Source organism: Hemitrygon akajei, chromosome 14 (genome assembly GCF_048418815.1).
Source record: "Hemitrygon akajei chromosome 14, sHemAka1.3, whole genome shotgun sequence".
NCBI lineage: Eukaryota > Metazoa > Chordata > Chondrichthyes > Myliobatiformes > Dasyatidae > Hemitrygon > Hemitrygon akajei.
In genome coordinates, this window is record NC_133137.1 from 22,871,241 (window position 1) to 22,893,683 (window position 22,443).

Here is a 22,443-nt window from a genome sequence, read left to right on the forward strand (position 1 = left end):
TCCAGATCCACCAAGTGTGTCTTCAGGCTCCTGTACCTCTTCCTTGATGGCAGCAATGAGAAGGCACGCCCTGGGTGATGGGGGTCCTTCATGATGGATGCTACATTCTTGAGGCATTTGCCTTTTGAAAGTGCCCTGAATACTGGGGAGGCTAGTGCCCATGTTCGAACTGGCTGAGTTTACAACTTTCAACAGCCTTTTCCGATCCTGTGCAGTGGCCTCTTCATACCAGACAGTGACAGAACTAGTTAGAATGCTCTCCACAGTATACTTACAAGAGTATTTTGTGACATACCAAGTCTTTTCAAATTCCAACTGAATATAGCTGCTGTCATATCTTCTTTGTAATCACATCAATACGCTGGGCCCAGGTTAGACCCTCAGAGATGCTGACACCCAAGAAATTAAAACTGCTCAGCCTTTCCACTGCTGATCCCTTCATGTACGTGTTCCCTCGTCTACCCCTTCCTGAAGTCCACAATCAATTCCATCGTCTTAATGACACTGAGTGCAAAGTTGTTATTGCGACACCTCATCACCATCTGAAATTCTGCCAACAATAGTTGTATGGTCAACAAATTGTGCCTAGCCACAAAGTCATGGGTGTAGAGAGAGTAGAACAGTGGGCCAATCACACATCCCTGAGGAGAGCCAGTGTTGATTGTTCAGTAATTTCCGATACGCTCTGACTGTAATCTCCTAGTGAGGGAAATCAAGGATCCAGTAGCTGAGGGAGGTATTGAGGCATGATTGTGTTTAACACTGAGCTGTAATTAATAAACAGCAGCTTAAGGTAGGTATTGCTATCGTCCAGGTGATCAAAGATCAAGTGGAGAGCCAGTGAAATTGTATTCGCTGTAGACTCATCTTAGCATTAGGCCAACTGCTTAGGCAGGAGTTAATTGTGGCCATTACAAATTTCTCAAAGCAGTTCATTACAGAAGACTTGAGTGCAACTGGGCTTCCGGTCTTCTTGGGCTCTGTTATGATTGTTGCCCTTTTGAAGCAGGTAGGAACTCCAGGATGCAGCAGTGAGAGATTGAAGATGTCCTTGAACACTCCCACTAGTTGGTTGGTACAGGTTTACAGTGCCCTACCAGGCACACCAACAAGGCCTGATGCCTTGCGAGGGTTCAGCCATTTGAAAGATGCACTGACATCGGCCTCTGAGACAGGAATCACAGGGTCACCAGAAGCTGTAGGGAGTCTGCATCAAATCTGCATCTACGCAAATCATTGATAAGACTCGTAAATTGCTGAGTCACAAGCAATGACTGTCAGGATATTCCACTGCTTGCAATATGCCAACTGACTAACACCAAATGTTTACTCTCATATTCTGTCCAGTGACCATACTCAATCCAAGCTAAAACACATCTCATTCCAATGATCACTTACCTTGAGTAATAATCTTGTGTACCTTTTGAAGATTTAAATACACTGCCTTGAATAGTACCACTTGCAGCTATCATGCTAATAACACTAAAACTTAGGATTTTTCAAATTATACTTCACGTGTATTATGATTTTACAAGATGCAATTATTACATCCCGATCAATCGTCTGGCAGTTTCTTTACTTTTGATGTCAGTTGAGCTGATTGGTCAAGGGTGTCCTCCGGTTTCTCCCTCTCTTTCTTGAAAAAACAGCACTGTAACATGTTATCTTCCATCAAAAGAGACAGTTCCGCAATACGGTGCCTCAGCTGATTCTCTCACACAGTTCCACCCCAGCTTTGATTCTTTTGCTATGTAGGTACGTGAAGAAATGATTTAAAGCAGGCAATTGACATGAGATGTAGGACTGTCCTGAAGCATCCAATGAAAATCCACATGTAATAGGGAGAATGTGCAAAGTCAATGCAAACAGCACCTGAGGTCAGGATTGGACCTAGAGTTCTGAGGCAGAAGTGCGCTTCCTTCAGCTCATGTATATTCTCAACATTAGTATTTAGCTATAATCAAACCACTTTTCCTACAAAGAACTTCCTATTAGAGAACATGGAATTTATAAATTATCTCTTAAAAATACTTAGCATTATTTTCCTTCACATTTTAACCTAATTTCCAATTAACTTTAGCCAATTTACTCCTTATACATACCTACCTTAGTTCAAATATAATTCCAACATGCGAATTTAGCCACCACATCCATCATAAATTTACATGGAATATTTTAGAACCATGCACAAACAGCCCAGAACGATTCTTCAATATACAATTACTTTATTAATGTTGTTATGTGCAATGTTTAAAATATCCTGTCCTTACTTGGTTCCTTACTTTTTAACTACTGTTTGTAATAAGTTAAGTCAGTTGACAATAACTTTGCCAATATGAGCCACATGAATTATCATTAACTATAAAGAAAGAATCCTTATGCAACTTTGGAGCTGATCCATGAGGTAACAAAAGGTTAGTTTTCAAATACACAAGAATGATTTACACGGGAATGCATGAAACATGCATTCTGGTTTGCTCATACCAACTTTCAAAATATGATATAAACACAAGATACTTCAAAATTTATTAAAGTCAAAATGAAGTACACCATTTACCATTGAAAACCAGTTCAGAATTAGTCTGCACAATTCCATCAAAACAAAAGTCTGCATTTGACAAGACAAACCACATAATCTCACCTTTACCTGCTCTATATGACTTGGCTTGGTTGATGGGCATGGGAGTCATTGGGACATGGTACATATGTGTAGTCTAAAGTTAAAGGAAACAGAGGAAGTAGTCTCATCATTCCAAATTTAGCAACGACAGAAACTGTCACATGTAAATATACAACTAATTAACATTATCATCAAAATGGTCTGTGGGGTAATTTAAAAATTGTCAATTAGACAAAAATGAAAACAGGAAAACAAGATTTCATATAGATTACCTGCACTCCTGGACTGACTGGAACTGGGTACACCATGTTCTGTGTAAAACACATTGGCTGATTGTACACTGCAGGGGGATGTTGTTGTACCACAATCGATGGACTAGGCTGGGCTTGAGGACGTGGTGGCGTTGGTGTAGTTGTTGGTTTAGGCTATTAAATTTTAAGAAGAGCAATTCAAGTCTCAATTTGCAGAAATTCACAAAAAAATTTCATTGAAAAACAATAAGAAAATTGTGGCACATATTATCCTGTTATTTCAATGTAAACAGAAAATAAGATTATATAGAGATTTGAGATTTTTTGTCTAGCCTCAACTTAGTAGTTTCTCAAAACACTGATGTTTTCAGTTGAGACAAAAGACAAAGTGACAGTGAAAATGCTCAAATGCAAGAGAAGAAACTCAGTAAAGCTCACCAAACTCAGAAATGCAGTTAAAAATTTAGATATCTAATTATATACCTCCAAAGCAATGATTTTGCTTCACAATTCAAATTAGCATTTCAACTGCAAACCTTAAAAGTCACTCAAAAGGAATGTACTAATAAATAGATTGTTACAAGAACCAATCTAATTGGGACCATTGTCCCAGTGACAGTATTGGTAACTTAGGGATGCAAGTCACTAAAAGTCTAAATTCTAGATGGCTGTGAACTAATACAAAAGATAAGAAATTTCAAAATAGAACAAAAAAATGAAAAGCATTGCATCTAGATTTTGCAAAGTAACAAACGACATACTAAATATTAAGAGGAATGAATGAAAATAATTCAGAAAATCCCCTTTCTTTACACCATACTATTGATTTTATTGCCTAAATTATTGAACAAGTTACTCTCCCTTACCATATGGGATGAAATATAGATTGTCAGTAGTAATAATAAAGCTCAAGTACTTCTCATTGGTGAGCTTCAAAGAGCAAGAGCCTCTACAAGCATGTAAAAATGGAACACGGGCAAAGGCAGATACAAGTCCTACATACAAAGATGGAAGAACTTACAATGAGGAATAAATGCATGGTAAAAGAACTTAATTACTTCACAGAACAAAAATACTTGCTAGAGAACTGAGGATCCAGTGCAAAACAGGAATCAAAATAAACCAGTATTAATAATGAAAAAGGCAAAAACTGACCAATTCCTAGAACCTGAACTACATCCAATTCCTTTAAAAGATGTGGCTATATTGAAAGGTAATGTGCTGATTATCATCTGGCAAAACTTAATGATTCTGGAATGATTCCTGCAGATTGGAGGGTAACAAATATGAACCTACTATATAAAGGGGGAGAGAAAACAAGAAATCATCAACTTGTAAGCTTAATATATCAGAAGATGATATTGGAAAATGCTGGAATTTTTAACAAAGGATGTTACATTAAATCACAGAAAATAAATGGAGTAGAGTCAACATAGATTTATGTTATGGAAAATTATCTTTGCCAAATCTACTGGAGTTCTTTGAGGATACATCTAGTAGAATGGATAGAACTAGTGGATGTTGTCGATTTGTACTTCAGAAGACTTTCAATGAGGTCCCACACAGGAGGAACAAGGTTAATCAACTGGAATTAACAGCAACCCAACATGAATTGAGAAGTAACAGATAGAAAACAATAGAAATAAACAGGTCAAGTTGACAAATGAGACTAGTGGGGTTCCTCAAGGAGTTGCCCTAGGGTAACTATTCACCATTAATGTCTCCTCAACTACTGTTTGCAGAATTTCAGATTGTGACATGGAGGCATACTGGAGTGAGATAGGGTGTTGCAATGACAATCTTGCACTCAACGTCAGTAAAACCAAGGAATTGATCATAGACTTCAAGAAAAAAAAAATCGAGGGAACTGACACCATCGGAGGATCAGAAGTGAAAAGGGTGAGCAGTTTCAATTTCCTGGGTGTCAACATCTCTGAGGGTCTATCCTGGGCCCAACATATTGATGCAATTACAAAGAAAGCATGATAGCAGCTACATTTCATTAGGAGCTTGAGGAGAATTGGTATGTCACCAAAGACACATACCAATTAACGTGCATGGATTGGCAAGCAAGCCTTATGACAATAGGTTGGGTGAACTTGGCCTTTTCTCCTTGGAGCGACGCAAGATGAGAGGTGACCTGATAGAGGCTTATAAAAAGAGGAAAGGCATTGATCATATGGATAGTTAGAGGCTTTTTCCCAGGGCTAAAATGGCTAACACAAAAGGACACAGTTTTAAGGTGCTTGGAAGTAGGTACAGAGAAGATGTTGGGTAAGTTTTTTTTTTAAATTTAGAGTGGTGAGTGCGTGGAATGGGCTGCCAGAGACAGTAGTGGAGGCAGATACAATAGGGTCTTTTAAGAGGCTCCTGGATAGGTACATGGAGGTTAGAAAAGTAGGTAAGCCTAGGTAATTTCTAAGGTAAGAACATGTTCAGCACAGCATTGTGGGCTGAAGGGCCTGTATCATGCTATGTTTCTACACTCGCAATTTTCTACAGAAGTACTGTGGAGAGCATTCAAACTGGTTCCATCACCATCTGGTATGGACTGGCCACTGCACAGGTCTGGATAACACCGCACAAAGCTGTAAACTCAGCCAGCTCCATCATAAGCACTGGCCTCCCCAGCATCCAGGCCACTTTAAAAGGCGATATCCATTATGAAGGACCCCCATCACCCAGCATATTTCCTCTTCTCATTGCTACCACTGAGGTGGTACAGGAGCCTGAAGACACAATCATCATTCCAGGAACAGATTCTTCCCCTCAGCCATCAGATTTCTGAATTGACAATGACCCATGGACATTACTTCAGTATTTTCTCCCTCAATTTTGCACCACTTACTTATTTTTAAAAAAAATATATACTCCTTACACTGTAATTTATTGTTTTATTATGTATTGCAATGTACTGCTGCTGCAAAGCAAGAAATTTCATGACATATGCTGGTGATATTAAACCTGATTCTGATTCACTTTCTGGTCGATGGGATTGAATGTAAGATTTCCAAGCTTAATGATGAAGCTAAGTGGGAATATGAGTCACCAATAAAAGCTAAAAGGCAGACTGAAAAACATGGTATGCTGCCCTTATTGCAAGAAATTTAAGCACGTGGAAGGATATTGTGCAACAATTAGATTGGGTATCAATGGGGCCATATCTAAAGCAGCATCCACAATTTTAGTCTCTCCTCTTTAGAATGAGAAGCGATCTTACTACAGTTCAGGCTCTTTTCAGGCTTCAACAGTACAGATGCATGGGGCTATCTTCTCTGAACAAGATTTTGGAACAAACAGGCTAAAGGGATATGCCATTTAGGACTCTGTTGAGAAGTAACACCTTCATTTAAAGTATAGCAAATCTTCAGAGTTGTCTACCCTAGAAGTCTTGCATTCAAACAGAGATCAATAGATTTCTTGACATTAAATATGAGGAGATGGCAGGGAAAAGGTGTTTGAGGCAGAAGACTAGCTACGATTTTGTTAAATGGCAGGGTAGATCAAATGGGAATACTTTTACTCCCATTTCTTATGATTTTAGCAAATGAAACCCCAACAGTTCAAACAAATGCCCCAGCAACATCATTGTTTCTTTGTGTCAGGCAGCTTATGAATTTCTTCAAGAGTAACCTTTTGACCTTATTTTGCAAATAGACAGCAGTTCACGTGATTCTCTGGCTATCAGGTAGAGATTCCTTTCTTGCCCTCTAATGTTTTCAAACAGGCAACTCTGAAATGTAGAGACACATTTCTAAAATAAATGACACCAGAAAGTTTTAGAAAGAACGAAGAACCTGTTCAAGATTAAAGCAAAGATAAATAGATAAGAATATTTTTTCATTTCATTTGGGAGCCTGTAGAATCTGCCCTTTTAATATAAAGAGGTGTGGGGGGGGGGGAGTGAGGGGGTAAAAAATAAGTGGAATCACTTACAGGAGTATAGAAAGCCTTGGGATTGAACTCTTTAGCATTGGGATTCAATGTAGACTTTCTGACTTGTCTGAAATAAAATAAATAAATATTAAGTATACTTGTACAAATATTCCTTGTGCATGTAATATTTGTTGGAAATGCATTGAACACCTTCAACATTATTTTTCCAGTCGCAGCAATTACATTCATGTTCTACATGTAAAAATAAACTATTTATATAATATTTTGAATCTGTAATATTTCCAGGAATGTACAAGAGCAACAAACTTAAATCAATTGAATAGATACGTAATCAGTGTTTAAAAGCAAAATAATGATGCAGAAGCATGCATAAAAATTTAGTTAAAAATTTACAAACAAATTTACATTTTAATTTGTTTTCAAACATGTCTCCATCACAGAGCTAAAGCACTTAAGAAATAAATTCTTACGTATTTGTTAGAACAACTCTTGTTTCTACATTAAGATCACAGAAAACTGGAGTGCTTGATATTTTGCTGCATCAAATCTATAACAATGATCATTCAAGCCATCAGATTGCCACTGTCCCTTCCACTGCAGCTATCTCAACTTGATTTTTCAAGTGCACAAGAGATTCTGCAGATGCTGGAAATCTTTAGCAACATTTTATGTGTATATATTTACTTTCATTGCTTTTGAACCATAATCCAAACTACTTTTAATGCCACAACAGTATCTCTCATCTCAACTTGGTAGAAAGGCATATTTTGTCCAACCAGTCACAAGGGGACAAAAAACCTTCAGAGCATTTCCTCATAACCCTTGAGAAAAGCAGCTTTGCCACTCTAATAACTCAAAGTAGCTGTATCCAATACTGAACATTACAGTTACAAAATCCTTGTGTTTCAAATCACAGCAGTCATATCTAGTGTATATTACTTTAGAAAGTAAAAGTACTTACAATACAAACCACAGATTTCCTCACTGCAGAAAGCTTTGACTTTGGCAAGGGATTTTTAAGATTAAGGCCCTATGCTAATTCATGAACCTGTTGTTGTAGACCAACATCAGAAACTACGCTTCCCATCTTTCACTAACTTCATTGGAGATGAAGGAGATTTTGTATTCAACAGATGTACTTGCAGAATGCCGAAGTGGAAAACCTGTCTTTGAAAATCAAGTTTGTAGCTTGCACCAAATGTGCAATTTAAGGATGTTATTTCTGGTGTGCATACGTACTCTGGTGTACCTTCCTTTTTATCCTCCTTTTCCTCTTTCTCTGCCTTGGTATTTGGACCAGTGGTCTGGACAGCTTGGGATGTCACATCAGGCCCTCTCTTCTGCTCAGAGGTGATGATATTTGGAGTAGTGCTGGGACTGCTTGGCTTACTACTACCATTGCTGGTGTTGGCATTGGAGCTGCTGTCACTAGCGGATTCTTTGCTGCTTGGCTCAATCACTGTTACTTTTTCTTTGACCGAATCCTTGGGCTGATTATCTACACCCTCTCTTGGCTTACTGAACTGCTCCACAACTGGATCCGGGGTTGATGTAGTCTGTAACTGGAAATAACAAAAAAAGTTAACTTTAAATACACATATTAACTTGTCAGCATTAGTCAAAACAAGCAAGCACAAGTATCTTAGGAAACATTAATACTAATTGGTCTAATATTAACTATATTCAACAATGAGCATCATATATTACATCAGTATTATTTCACCTACAAATGATATTGTAAGCCTAACTATATTTTTATTTATTACTCATTCAGCGATAGAGCTCAGTAATGGGCCCTTCCAGCTCACAAACCTGCGCCACCCAATTACACCCACGTGACCAACTAACCTACTAACTATACATCTTTGGGATGTGGGAATAAACCAAAGTACCAGGAGAAAACCTACGCAGTCACAGGGAAGAATGTACAAACTCTTCAGAGATAGCGGGGGGAATTGAGCTCATCGCGCTAACAGCAACGCTCTTGTGCTGACCGAAAAAAATTTAACAGAGGTAAATGAAGCAAGAAATGCCTCACACACTATGGTTAAAAGTAACTTTTTTTAATTGACAAGAAAGAAAGAGGAAAAACCACTTTAGAAATGGCATGGAACACACCAGCATTCTGAAAAATATAGCAGTGGCAAATTCTCAAAGTGCACTGCGACCATCAAATAAACCACAGAGATTAGACTGTTTAAAATGATGCAGGAGGGATTAGATGAATGAGAATTGAGTTAATGAGAAGCATTACACTTGTAATATAAAGACAAACTGAATTCCAGACATTAACATATAAAACAAGATATAAAGAAATTTACAAAATCTATCTTTTGTTCCACAGTGCACGTGCGCTGCTCTGAAAAAGTACTCACCCTAAAATCTTCTCTAAATTTCTTTAAATCTGCTATCTGTTTTTCATGATCTGAAGTCATTGGAGATGTAGCTGGAAAAAGAATGGAAGCTCTCAAAAATCAACTGACAAATGTTTGTGCACCATCCTATTGATAATCAATGTATATAACAACATAATACTTAAACTTGGAACATAATCAAAACAAGTAATTTGCAAAAGATACAGTTAATTTAATTAATCTGATTAGATTGTCTTTTGCAGTAAAGTATTGAAGCCTAATAAAAGTTAGAAGATTGTGAATGGACTTCTGTTGCTCATGAGATTGAACGTTGGCAACTATATTTGATAATTAGAATAGTTTTTGCAACTAAATGGCACAAGTTTAAACTGGAGAAAATTCAACGGATGAAGTGGCTGGCTGTATATACACATATGCATCACTAACCCTTGATTCCTGCTTTGGTTAGGTTGGGGGAAGTCTTGGGAGTCTCTTTCTTTGCAGAGGGTGAACCCTGCTTTTGCTCTTGAAGCCTTGTATCCTTAGCTATAAACACGTAAATAACCAGAAATAAAATAAAAGTTTACTCATTAAAGCACAGGATAGGTATTTGTATTCCATGTGAATACTTAACAGTAAAACCAGTTTTCCGTACCCCAAAAATCCACAAACCCGTTTTTGTCTTCAGCACGTCAACTATTATTACGGCAACTTTAGCCATAGAACCATTAACACATAAAATGGGGACAATAATAAGGAATAGTAGTGAAGCAAAGACCCATTGTGAGAGTCAGCAACAAGGCATAGCTTAAAAATAGCTACTGTGATGAAAAGCAGATGGTTTTCAGTTGTAGGAAAGAGAATCAATGTTAATTAGGATAGTGTTTCAGAAAATATAAATTAAAGTATCCACTTTCATTGTCATATCATTATTTTTAACATTCAATACTGTGCAGATGTGTCTGTAGAAGGCGGCGAAAATAAATTGCTTACCTTCAGCTGATGGAGTAACTGCTCTATTGGTAGCTGGACTGGCTGGTGTAGGAGATACTGTTGTAGCAGGTATGGCTAAAGGTTCAGCTGGGACACTGCCAGGTTGGGGAGAAGGTAGGATCATTCCACTTGGTGCATTTCCAGGGTTATACTGAGATGGCTGGTTACCGTGTCTGGGAGATCGCGGTCTGTGTGTTTTGGGAGATAAACGGGTACTTGAACCTAAAGATTAAATAAAATACAATGTCAAGGAACATAATTAATGCAATGCATCAATATTATACAGAATTATTTCAGGTGAGATTAATGGGCATTCAGCTACACACTTTCAAAATGGTAACCCAAGAGCAAAAATAATGAAAATACACAGCAATCAGCATTGATGAAGAAAGAGAATTACAATTTCAGATTACTATCTTTTCCATTAGAATGTCGAATCTTTGTGGGTGGCGTTAAGAAACCGAAAGGGTAAAAAAAAACATTATGAGAATCATATATAGACCTCCAAATAGTAGCCAAGATGTGGGGTTGAGATTACAAAAGGGAGCTGGAAAAGGCATGTAATAAGGGTAATGTCACAATTGTAATGGGGAACTTCAATATGCAAGGGGATTGGGAAAATCAGTTTGGTGTTGGATTGCAAGAGAGGGAATTTGTTGAATGCCTACAAGTTGGCTTTTTAGAGCAGCTTTTGCTTGGGCCTACTCAAGGAAAGGCTATCTGAGTTTGGGTATTGTGTAATAATCTAGATCTTATTAGGGAGCTTAAAGTAAAGGAACCCTTAGGAAGCAGTGATCATATTATAATTGAATTCATACTGCAAACTGAGAGGAAGTTGCACAAGTCACATGTATCAGCTTCACAATGGAATAAAGGGAATTCGAGAAGCATAAGAGAGGAGCTTGTCCAGGTGGGTTGGAGGAGGATACTGGTGGGGGTGATGGCAAAGCAGAGATGGCTGAAGTCTCTGGGTCACAAGGTGCAGGATAGATATGTCCCACAGAAGCAGTAGTTCTCAAATGGCAGGGGTAAGCAATCATGGGAAGTTAAGGACTGCCAAGGAAAGGGCATATATGGTAGCTAAAGTGAGTGGGAATTTGGATGATTGGGAAGCTTTTAAAATCCAACAAAATACAACTAAAAAAGCTATAAGAAGGGAAAAGATGAAATATGAGGGCAAGCTGGCCAATAATATAAAGCATGATACTAAAGGATTTTCAGTGTATATAAAGAGTAAAAAGGGAGGTGAGAGTTGATATTGGATCACAGGAAAATTATGCCGGTGAGGTAGCAATGAGGGATAAAGTAATGACAGATGAACTTAATGGGTACTTTGTATCAGTCTTCACTGTGGAAGACACTAGTAGTGGTTCCAGAGGGCCATGAGTGTCAGAGAGCAGGATTGAGTGCCATTGCTATTACAAACTCAAAGGTCTTAAGGTGGATAAGTCACCTGGATCAGATGGACTACAGCCCAGAGTTCTGAGAGACGTTGCTGAAAAGACAACGGATGCATTGGTCATGATCTTTCAAGAATTACATGATTCTGGCATGGACCTGAAGGACTGGAAGATTGCAAATGTCACTCCACTCTTTAACAAGGGAGAAAGGCAAAAGAAAGGAAATTATAGGCCAGTTAGCCTAACCTCAGTGGCTGGGAAAGTGCTGGGAGTTTATTATTAAGGATGAGTTTTCAGGGTACTTGGAGATTAATGATAAAGTAAGTTAAAGTCAACATGGTTTCTGTAAAGGGAAATCTTACCTGACAAATCTGTTAAAAGTTCTTCGAGAAAGTAAAGTAACAAATAGGGTGGACAAAGGAGAGGCAGTGGATATCATTTACATGAATTTTCAGCAGGCCTTTAATAAGGTGCCACACATGAGGCTGCTTAACAAGATAAAATCCTATAGCATTACAGGAAAGATACTGTCATGGATAGAAGACGGTTGACAGGCAGGAGGCACTGAGTGGGAATAAAGGGGGCCTTCTCTGGTTGGCTGCCAGTGACTAGTGGTGTTCCTCAGGACTCAGTATTGAGGTCACTACTTTTCACATTATTTGTCAATGATTTGGATCATGGAATTGATGGCTTTGTGGCAAAGATTGTGGATGGTACAAAGGTAGGTACGTAGCAGGACTTAGACAAATTGGAAGAATGGGAAAAAGTGGCAGATGCAATACAGTGTTGGGAAATGTATGATAATGCATTTCGGTAAAAGAGATAATGGTGCGAACTTCTATCTGAATGCGGAGAAGGTTCAAACATCAGAGGTATAGAGGGACTTAGGAGTCCTATGCAAGATTCCCAGAAGGTTAATTAATAGGTGGAGAAGACAAATGCAACGTTAACATTTAAGGGGAATGGAATATAAAAGCAAGGAGATGGCCTAATTTTCTCCTTTGTCTTAAGGTTTTAGTAGTCCCTGCTTGACTCCCACACTCCCTTCCTTCCTCCCTCCTCCAATTATTCATAATCAAATTCATTGTTAATTCAGCATGTAGACCGCCAAACGAGGCAACGTTCCTCCACACTGAGGTGCACAACATAGTACATATCACTCACACACAACACAAAGTAAGATAACCTCAAATAAATTAACAAATATTCAAGTTAAAAAGTAAACAGTATAATGCAACTAGTGTTTCACACATGAGGAGACCTGGGTGGTGGCAGGTAGTTCAGCAGTCTTAAGGCCCAAGGAAAGAAGCTGTTTCGTATCCTCACAGTTCTTGTCCTAATGTTACGTTACCTCCAGTCTGATGGTAGGGGGTCAAAGAGATTGTTGAACGGATGGGAGGGTTCACTGAAAACGCTAAAGCAGAAATAGCTCAAAAATAAAACCTCTTTTTAGGTCATACCTTCAACTGTAATGAGCATACCAAACTATTTATTCACTTATGCAAAGTCTTTCATTTCACTGTGCATTTCTGTGGAACCTGCCCTCAACTGATTACAGCCCAATTATCAATCAGAGCCAATGCATCTTCAGAAATTCTTTTTTCTTCTGACCTTACATTTTCTCTAAAGAGTTAACTCTTTCCCCCCTAAACTCCATACCAGCTGCTGCCCTTTCTCCCAGCAAACTATAGTTCCTTGCTACCTCCAAGTTCTTATCTACATGTTTTTGCTGATGGCATTTATTTATCGACATGGAGTCAGCTTCCATGTAAATGCTCATACCATCTCTTATCTACCCAACACTCTTAATTTTTTTTTATTCCAATCCCCATTCTGACATATTGGTCCATGGTCTCCTCTACTGCCACAATGAGGCTACTCTCAGGTGTGGAACACCACCTCATATTCTGTCTGGGTAGTCTCCAACCTGATGGCATGAACATTGATTTTTTGCAACTTCTGGCAACCATTCCCCCTCCCGGCCCCCCATCTTACCTCTTCCCTTCTACTTACCTGCCTATCAGCACCCATGGTGTCCTTCCCTTTCTCTGATGGTCCAGTCTCCTCTCCTATCAGATTCCTTCCTCTCCAGTGCTTTACCTTTTCCACTTATCGCCTTCCAGCTTTACTTCATCCCCCTCTTAACCCACCCACCTGACTTCACCCCTCATCTTTAGCTCCCCCTCTCCATCTTCTTATTCTGGTTTTTTCCCCTTCCTTTTCCAGTCCTGAAGACCTCTGCCTGAAACATTGACTGGTTCCCAATTTCCATAGATGCTGCCCGACCCGCCGAGTGCCTCCAGCATTTTGTGTGTAGCCTCTATTTCTCCTTGGGCTGAGAATTCCACATTCACTACACTCAGGGAAAAACAGTTTCTCCTCATCCCTATCCTAAATCTACACACCATGTATAGCACAGCAGTCTGTGTGATGCAGTAATGTAATGCCACAACCCAAGTTCAATTCCACTGCTGTCTGCAAGGAGTTTGCATGCTTTCTCCGTGGGCACGTGTTTCCTCCAGATGCTCTGGTTTCCTCCCACATTCCAAAGATGTACAGATTCATAGGCTGATTGTCAAATGGATGTAATTGGGCAGCATGGGCTCATTGGGCCAGAAGGCATGTTACAATGCAATTCTCTTAAATAAAAAAAATCGTGAGGTTATGTCACCTTGCTATAGTCTCACTTACCAGTAGAAACGACTTTCCTAACTAACTTATCCCTTTCATAGTTTTGTTTCTATAAAAATCACCTCTATATTCTGTATGGTGATATGATGAGTGAAAGATGACACATATTGTTCATAATAGAAACAGTTCTAAATAATTCACAAACAGTGTCATCGAGTGGTTGAGTTCATATTAAGAGGTGGTGTTTGATGTAATGATGTCAGTAGAAGGCGATTGCTTTTGGTTTGTTCATACTGGAAGTAAAGGATTGCAGCTTTTGTTAAGCACATAAAATGATTCTTGCACGTTTCATTCACAAAATCCTACACTGATGACTCCAACAGCATCAAACGATTCCAGAATTATTCTACAACATGTCAACCTACGGGGTCACTTTGAAGCTGCCAGAGTTTTGGGAGCAGCATGCTATCGTGTGGTTTGCACAGGCAGAAGCCCAGTTCGCGTTGCGGCGAATCACATAGCAATGCTACGACTCAGTAAATAGACAATAGGTGCAGGAGTAGGCCATTCGGCCCTTCTAGCCAGCACCGCCATTCACTGTGATCATGGCTGATCATACACAATCAGTACCCTGTTCCTGCCCTCTCCCCATATCCCTTGACCCCGCTATCTATAAGAGCTCTATCTAACTCTCTCTTGAATGCATCCAGAGACTTGGCCTCCACTGACTTCTGGGGCAGAGCATTCCACATATCCACCACTCTCTGGGTGAAAAAGTTTTTCCTCATCTCTGTTCTAAATGGCCTACCCCTTATTCTTAAACTATGGCCTCTAGTTCTGGACTCACCCATCAGCGGGAACATGCTTCCTGCCTCCAGTGTGTCCAATCCCTTAATAAACTTATATGTTTCAATCAGATCCCCTCTCATCCTTCTAAATTCCAGTGTATACAAGCCCAATCGCTCCAATCTTTCAACATATGACAGTCCCGCCATTCTGGGAATTAACCTTGTGAACCTATGCTGCACTCCCTCAATAGCAAGAATGTCCTTCCTCAAATTTGGAGACCAAAACGGCACACAATATTCCAGGTGGGGTCTCACCAGGGCCCTGTACAGCTGCAGAAGGACCTCTTTACTCCTATACTCAATTCCTCTTGTTATAAAAGCCAGCATGCCATTAGCTTTCTTCACTGCCTACTGTACCTGCATGCTTGCTTTCATTGACTGATGTACAAGAACACCTAGATCTCGTTGTACTTCCCCTTTTCCTAACTTGACTCCATTTAGATAGTAATCTGCCTTCCTGTTCTTGCCACCAAAGTGGATAACCTCACATTTATCCACATTAAACTGCATCTGCCATACATTTGCCCACTCACCCAAACTGTCCAAGTCACCCTGCACTCTCATAACATCCTCCTGACATTTCACACTGCCACCCAGCTTTGTGTCATCAGCAAATTTGCTAATGTTACTTTTAATCCCTTCATCTAAATCATTAATGTATATTGTAAACAGTTGCGGTCCCAGCACCGAATCTTGCGGTACCCCACTGGTCACAGCCTGCCATTCTGAAAGGGACCCGTCAATCACTTTGACAACACCAAATTTTACTAAGTTGTAGCATCTCTACATAGTTCCACTGCAGCCAGAGTGGTGAGTCTACCAGAAGACCCGCCCACACGGGATAAATATTTCACTCTGAAAACTCACATATTACAGACTTTTAGACTGTTTGAGTCTGAGCACACCAAACAGTTGTTCTTACTCAGCCTGCGTGACACTAGGCCTTCAAAACTAATGGAGCCCACACTATCTCTCCTGGGCAATCAACATTCTTGTTTTATTTTAAAGGAACTCCTTATGCAACAAATACCTGATCAAGTTTGCACAGCCCTTGCTAATACACCGGTGAAGAACTATAGGGAGCTAGCTGAAATGGCCAGTTTTCTACACTCAGCCAGGCAGAAATGCATCCTTCCTCCTCACTTCCATCAGCAGATTCTCCAGCAGACTCAGGCATACTGCTCCAACCAGTCGACAACATTGGATCTATACTTTTAATTATTCATGCTTTGGCACAAACGCCAATAGGTGACGACACCGTGCAACTTAAACAGCACCAGCACATCAGGGTATTGGAGATCTGTGAACACCATGGACTCCAGCTGCCAGGGGCATCTATTCTTCATTACGGACACACTTTGAGCGTGACACTTCCTGTGTTACACAGCCACTCAAGTGAGTGTGCTGCCAGCATTGCCCTTTGAATACAAGGCAGACAGCAACAAACCCTTGCTGAAAGCCATCAATTACAGCAGAATCCGGACTTATGGGACATGACACATGATGCTCTGTTTCAGTGGGTGATGCTGCACACAGAACTTTGTCTTGGCTAAAGTTGCTAGACCTCTGCTCGACACAGATTTCCTTTTGCCAAAGGACTGCTGGCTTGTGGATGCAAAGGACTTTGGGTTGTTTGCCTTGTACCCCCAGTAATTTCACCACGACAACTCTGTCTAGCGCATGCACCACCACATGTGAATTCAGTCGCCTGCTGGGCGAATTCCCAAACCTGACCAAGCCCACATTTTTTACAATAGCCACAAAGCATGGAGTGGAGCACCACATTTCCACAACTGGCGCGCTAGTCAAAGCCCACGTGTGTGGACACGACTCAGAAAAGCTGGCCAGCCTGAAGGCTGAGCTTGATAACATGGAACTGCTTGGCTTTGTATACAGGTCGAATAGCTCTTTGGCTTCACCACTGCACATGGTACTTAAGCCTGGTGGCTGCCATCCATGTGGCGATTACCACAGCCTTAATAAGGCCTCCACCTCTGTTCACTACCCAGTCCCACATATTCAAGATCTACATTTTTTTTTTCTAAAGTGGACTTAGTCAGGGGCTACCATCAGGTGCCTGTGTGCACTGAGAATGGTTTCAAAACTTCCCATAACCCCATTTGGCCTATTTGACTTTCTACACATGATGTTTGGGCTGAAAAAAATGCAATATACACTTTCCAGCGACTAAAGGACTCTGTTATAAAAGAATGCATGAGGAAATCTGCAGATGCTGGAAATTCAAGCAACACACACAAAATGCTGGTGGAACACAGCAGGCCTGGCAGCATCTATAAGGAGAAGCACTGTCGACATTTCCGGCCGAGACCCTTCGTCAGGACTAACTGAAAGGAAAGATAGTAAGAGATTTGAAAGTAGGAAGGGAAGGGGAAAATGAGAAATGATAGAAGACCAGAGGGGGTGAGGTGAAGCTGAGAGCCAGAAAGGTGATTGGCAAAAGGTCTGTGGACATGACCAGAGCATTTGAAGTCACAATGGCCCTTCCATACGTGACCCTACTGATGCACGCACTCCACAATGCACCAATAGCCATCACTACTGATGTTTCAGGCCGTGGATGCTGTGCACAAAAAGCTGGTTGGAAGCATGAGCTCGCTTTCTACAGCTGACAGCTCCGTCCAACCCCCCTCCTGACAAAAGTGAGCTTCTCAGTCTCTGGCTGTCTGCCATTTCCATTTTCTATTGGAGGGTTGGCATTTCAGTGTTCATTCATCACAAACCACTCATGCCTGCAAAGGCCAAAGCATTTGACCCCTGGTCTGCAGACAGCAATGCCACCTGGCCTATATTTCAGTATTCACTACTGATATACAGCACATCAAAGGGAAAGTTAACACTGTGGTTGATTGCCTCTCATGGCCTGCCGTCGATGCCACACACATATCAAGAATGATGGTGTGACAGCCAACCAAGCTACTGACCCAGAGGTGCAGGCTCACAGTACAGCAATCACAGGCCTGCAGTTGGACGTGCAGGTGTTCCACTCCTGTGTAATGTCTCAGATGATCACTCTCGCCCCATGGTGTCCAGAAGCATACTGTTCACAGCCTCTCACATCCAGGCAGGATGGCTTTGCAGAAACTGGAGTGCAGTCTGTGCTGTTTGTCAGCGGCCGAAAGTTAATGATCATGTTCAGGTACCATCAGAACCTTTCAAGGTCCCTGAGTGACGGTTTGACCAGGTCAATGTGGACCAGGTTGATCCTCTCGCCCGGTAACACCATATGGCCAGGGGGTTGTTCCTCTAGCGTCGACAATGGCTGCGGACATGGCTCGGATGTTCATCAACTCCTGGGTCACTCAGTTCAGTGGTTCCCAATTCATGTCTTTCTTCTGGGCCACAATGACCCTGAACTTCAGCATTAAATTGTATCATACCACAGTATATTACCCAATGGCCTGTGCAAGTGATTTCACTGTTCCCTAAAGGCTGCCCTTAGGGCCTCCCTGATCAGATAAGTGTTGGCACGATCATCTCCAGTAGGTCCTGCTAGGGCCCAGAGCAGCTGCAGTCCTCCGCAGCTGAGTTGGTGTACAGGCAGCTGCTATGGGTACCGGGTGATTTTATCCCTGATGCCACAACCCCCTGGTTGGTGTCCAGCAGCATTCCACCCTCCTCAGTTAACTCAATTCTTTTTCATCTATTCCTACCTCTCATCATGGTGAACAACATTCTTGGGTTCCAGTTGATCTATGTTCTACCTCGTTCATTTTTGTCCACCATGATGCACGCTGAAGGGGGCACCTTAAGCACCCTTACGATAGCCCATTCCACATCTTGGAACAGGCAAAAAGATTTTTATTATAAACAGGAAGGGTAAACCTAAATGTATTTCTGTAGATCACTTTAAACTGCCTCACCAAGACCTGGATAGTTCCACAACCATATCCCCCCGCGTCACTACATGATCGCGTGCGTGTGTCAGCACACCCATGAACAAGGTAAAGGCACCTCCTGTTACCCCAAACAAGGCACATAGGAGCCAAGCTGCAAGCAGACTCAATGCCTGTTTTGGGGAATTCTTGGGGGGCAGGGGAGACCTGTGTAGGGTGATGTAATGGGTGACACATGACACATATTGTTCATAATAGAAATTGTTCTAAATAATTCACAAACAGCATCAATGTGTTGTTGTGTTCACTTTAAGAGATGGTGTTTGACATAATGATGTCAATAAAGGGCCGTGTCTTAACACACAAAACAACTCACAGGTCTTATTCACAAAATCCTACAATTCCAGTGAGTATAGTCCCAGGCAACTCACTCTTTTTCTCATAGGTCAACTCCCCTCATCTACCTAGTAAACCACTTGTGCACTGCCTCGAAAGTTAGTATAGTGGATTTCAGTTAATTGGGCCATTGGTTAATAGGGGCAGCCGTTTAATTAGGACACTATTCAACTAGTAAGTGTCTGGAGTTGTGAAATTTTAACATTTTCACTGAGGAGACCTTTCCATATCTGTATGAAATTTGCAAATTCTCTCTGGGACCCTACTAATTTCTCTGGGTGCTCCAGTTTCCTTCCTTGACCACTGCGAGAATTTTTTTTAAATAATTACTGTAGAGTGAGTATTAATTGATGCTTGAATGCCAGTATAGACTCAATGAGCCAAAGGACTATGAATCTATATCACCAGAGCGATGCTAAGATTGGTCTCCTACTTTGCCCCTCATTTCTCCATTTTTCCACATCTTCTGCACCCTCCGCTAACAAACTCTTTATCAAAACCTATGTTCATAGCCTATGACCAAGTCTGGCATTCAAAATTATTCCCATCAAGCACTAATTTATTTCTATGAAATTCTCTCTCATTCGTCTGAATTCTAGTGGATAGAGTCCCAGGTGACTCAATCTCTCCTCATTGGCTAACCCTCTCGTCTCTGGCATCAACCTGGTGGCCCTCCTTAGTATCATCTCCAAAACCAGTATACCTTTTTTCTCCATACAAGGAGACCAGAAATGCATGCAGTAGTCGCCAGTACTCTATACAGTTGCAGCATAATTCCGTCCACAGAATATAATCCTGCCTTTCCTTTTACTCTGAACTCTTCCTGTTCTCAGGTCAACCAAACACCCTTACCTTCTCAAATTACTATTTCCATTCTTCTCTCTCTGAACTAACTGCCTTTGATCAAAGGGAACTGCCTCTCTGTACCTGGTCTCCCTTACTCACAAGGAAAACATCTTTAGATCTAGACCACTCTATCATATCTTGAAATATCTGTGTATTTATCAGCATCCACGCTCATAATTATTCTTTGGGACATTTGTAATATTGAAGGATTTTGCCTAAATACAAGCTGCTTCTTTTAAACATTCTTAATGAACTTGAATACCTGACTTTATTGGACACCTTAAGACGACTTACCACCACTAACTACAGATGACCAAGTTCCTCCTGAAGAACTGTTACGAGGTACAGGAGCAGAAATTTCTCCAGATACACTGTGGGGTATATAATCCAAACTTGAAGACATTCCAGCTCTACCAGAGGGGCCTCTATGTCGAGGATGGCGTTGGGCCTTTGGAGACATTCGCGGAGGACCTTGATGATACAACAAAGCATGATAAATAGAAGCATACATTGCAGTGAGCAAGTAAAATAGAGAAGCTGACGAAGTTAGATGATACAGTCCTATAAATCTAAGGTGTAATTTCAGCAAATCAGATTGCTGGTTCATAAAACAATAGGCCTTTTTTTTAAAAAAGGAACTATTCTGTGCATTTAATTAACTGTCCGTTATATCAGAGGGCTTAAAATCACGATCTATATAATTAAACTTAAACCACTCAAGAATTGGTATCACAAACTATGAAATAATGGCATGTTTTCCTTTGCTCAAATATTCACAGACAAGTAAAGACAAGTAACATTTTTCACTGAATGCTCACAGCTGACCATTTTCATTTTGAGTGTACGTGTGTGTGTGTGTGTGTGTACACACACACACACACACACACACACACACACACACCTCATGCTGAACCAAAAGTAAACCAAGGAATCTGAAAAAAATAAGAATTTCATAATATTTCCTTATTTCACATAATGTTGCATGGTACTTCGGGCGTTTTAAAAAAAAAACGTAATTCCCAATTACTTCCCAGCTCCAACATAAGCCCATCATGTAAGCAGGTCCATACTGTTGTTAATCTATAATTTCCCCCTCTCTATATTTACCTAGCTGTCTGTGGGGAGTAAAGTGAACCTTGCTATGAGAGAAAAGAGAGGTAGCAGATTAATTTTTTATATACTGTAAAGACCTAAATGGCGAATCAAGCTGGACAGATTTTAAAAGCATTCATGTTATATTTTAGAAGTTTATAAACACTAATGGCCATTTTTCTGATATGCAATTACTCTGTAATATTACACTTTGTAAGACATCCCAAGGTAGGGTGACAACTTCTACAACATAAAATTCAAGTTGTTTTTAAAATGACAAACAACTCATTTTAACATAATTGTGAACAAGGTGAAAACCTAAAAGCTAAATGATAATTTTTCCCGACATTGAATGTGAATTTAATTTAAAAATAGAAATTGCAGTTAATTAACCCATTTGCTGACTAAACAGCTTTATGCTGAAAAATGAACCCGAGACCTTCAAGACAATACAGCTAAAACCTGGGGGAAAGGTCAGGATATTCACTTAAAATATTGTAACTCTTCTGAAACAATAGATGACAAAATAAACAAATTCTTTTGTGACATTCTTCAGAAGGCTTGTGATATAACATGAGATATATAACACATGTGAATAACACCTCATGCAGGAATTAAAAGTGGCTGAGGATTTAGTCATACATCACAAGTAGTCAACATTATTCCAGCACATCCACTTCCTAAGAAGGTTGAAGCAGGCGAGCTTCCCCCTCCCCCCCACTGCCCCATTTTTCAGGAACATCATTGTGAGCATCCTGACAGGCTGCATCTCCATCTGGTATGGGAGCAGTCAAGCACTGGACTAAAAGCCCCTACAAAGGACTGTGAGAATAGCTGAGAGGATCAGAGGGTCTCTCTACCATCCATTGCAGACATTTATCAGGAGCGCTGAGCACGCAGGACCCTCATCAAGAATCCCACCCATCTATTCAGTATCTTCATTGGCTTTCTCCCATCAGGCAGGAGCCTCCACTGCATAAAGACAACAACGGTCAGGATGAGAAACAGCTTCTTCTCAGGCTATTAGGCTTCTGAACCCTTTGCCATATCACATTTGAAGTGTCACTGGTTAATCTGTTCCGTACCTGACAAAATTTAATTTATGCACTTTGTTTATTTATGAGTAATTCATCTATAGATTTTATCTCTGTTTTCCTAAGTTATTGCATGTTATATGTGTTTTATGTGTTCTACTGTGCTTTATACCCTGGTTCGGAGAAATATTGTCTTGTTTCACGATATACATGTATATAGTTAAGTG

General features: G+C 40.4%; 1 protein-coding gene across 6 annotated transcripts in view; it reads right to left on the reverse strand.

Annotated features, from left to right (window-relative positions):
- atxn2 (ataxin 2) overlaps positions 1-22,443 on the reverse strand; it is a 125,864-nt gene that overhangs the window by 8,875 nt on the left and 94,546 nt on the right. For 3 of the 6 annotated variants that reach the window (XM_073065665.1, XM_073065662.1, XM_073065666.1), the window contains 8 exons: positions 20,385-20,561; positions 10,116-10,337; positions 9,570-9,668; positions 9,144-9,214; positions 8,008-8,330; positions 6,808-6,874; positions 2,893-3,045; positions 2,642-2,714 (listed from right to left, as the gene is read on the reverse strand). In XM_073065665.1, the coding sequence (XP_072921766.1) occupies positions 2,642-2,714; positions 2,893-3,045; positions 6,808-6,874; positions 8,008-8,330; positions 9,144-9,214; positions 9,570-9,668; positions 10,116-10,337; positions 20,385-20,561 (1,185 nt within the window). The remainder of the gene's footprint in view (positions 1-2,641; positions 2,715-2,892; positions 3,046-6,807; positions 6,875-8,007; positions 8,331-9,143; positions 9,215-9,569; positions 9,669-10,115; positions 10,338-20,384; positions 20,562-22,443) is intronic. The other 3 variants (XM_073065663.1, XM_073065667.1, XM_073065664.1) reach the window with 2 other exon arrangements.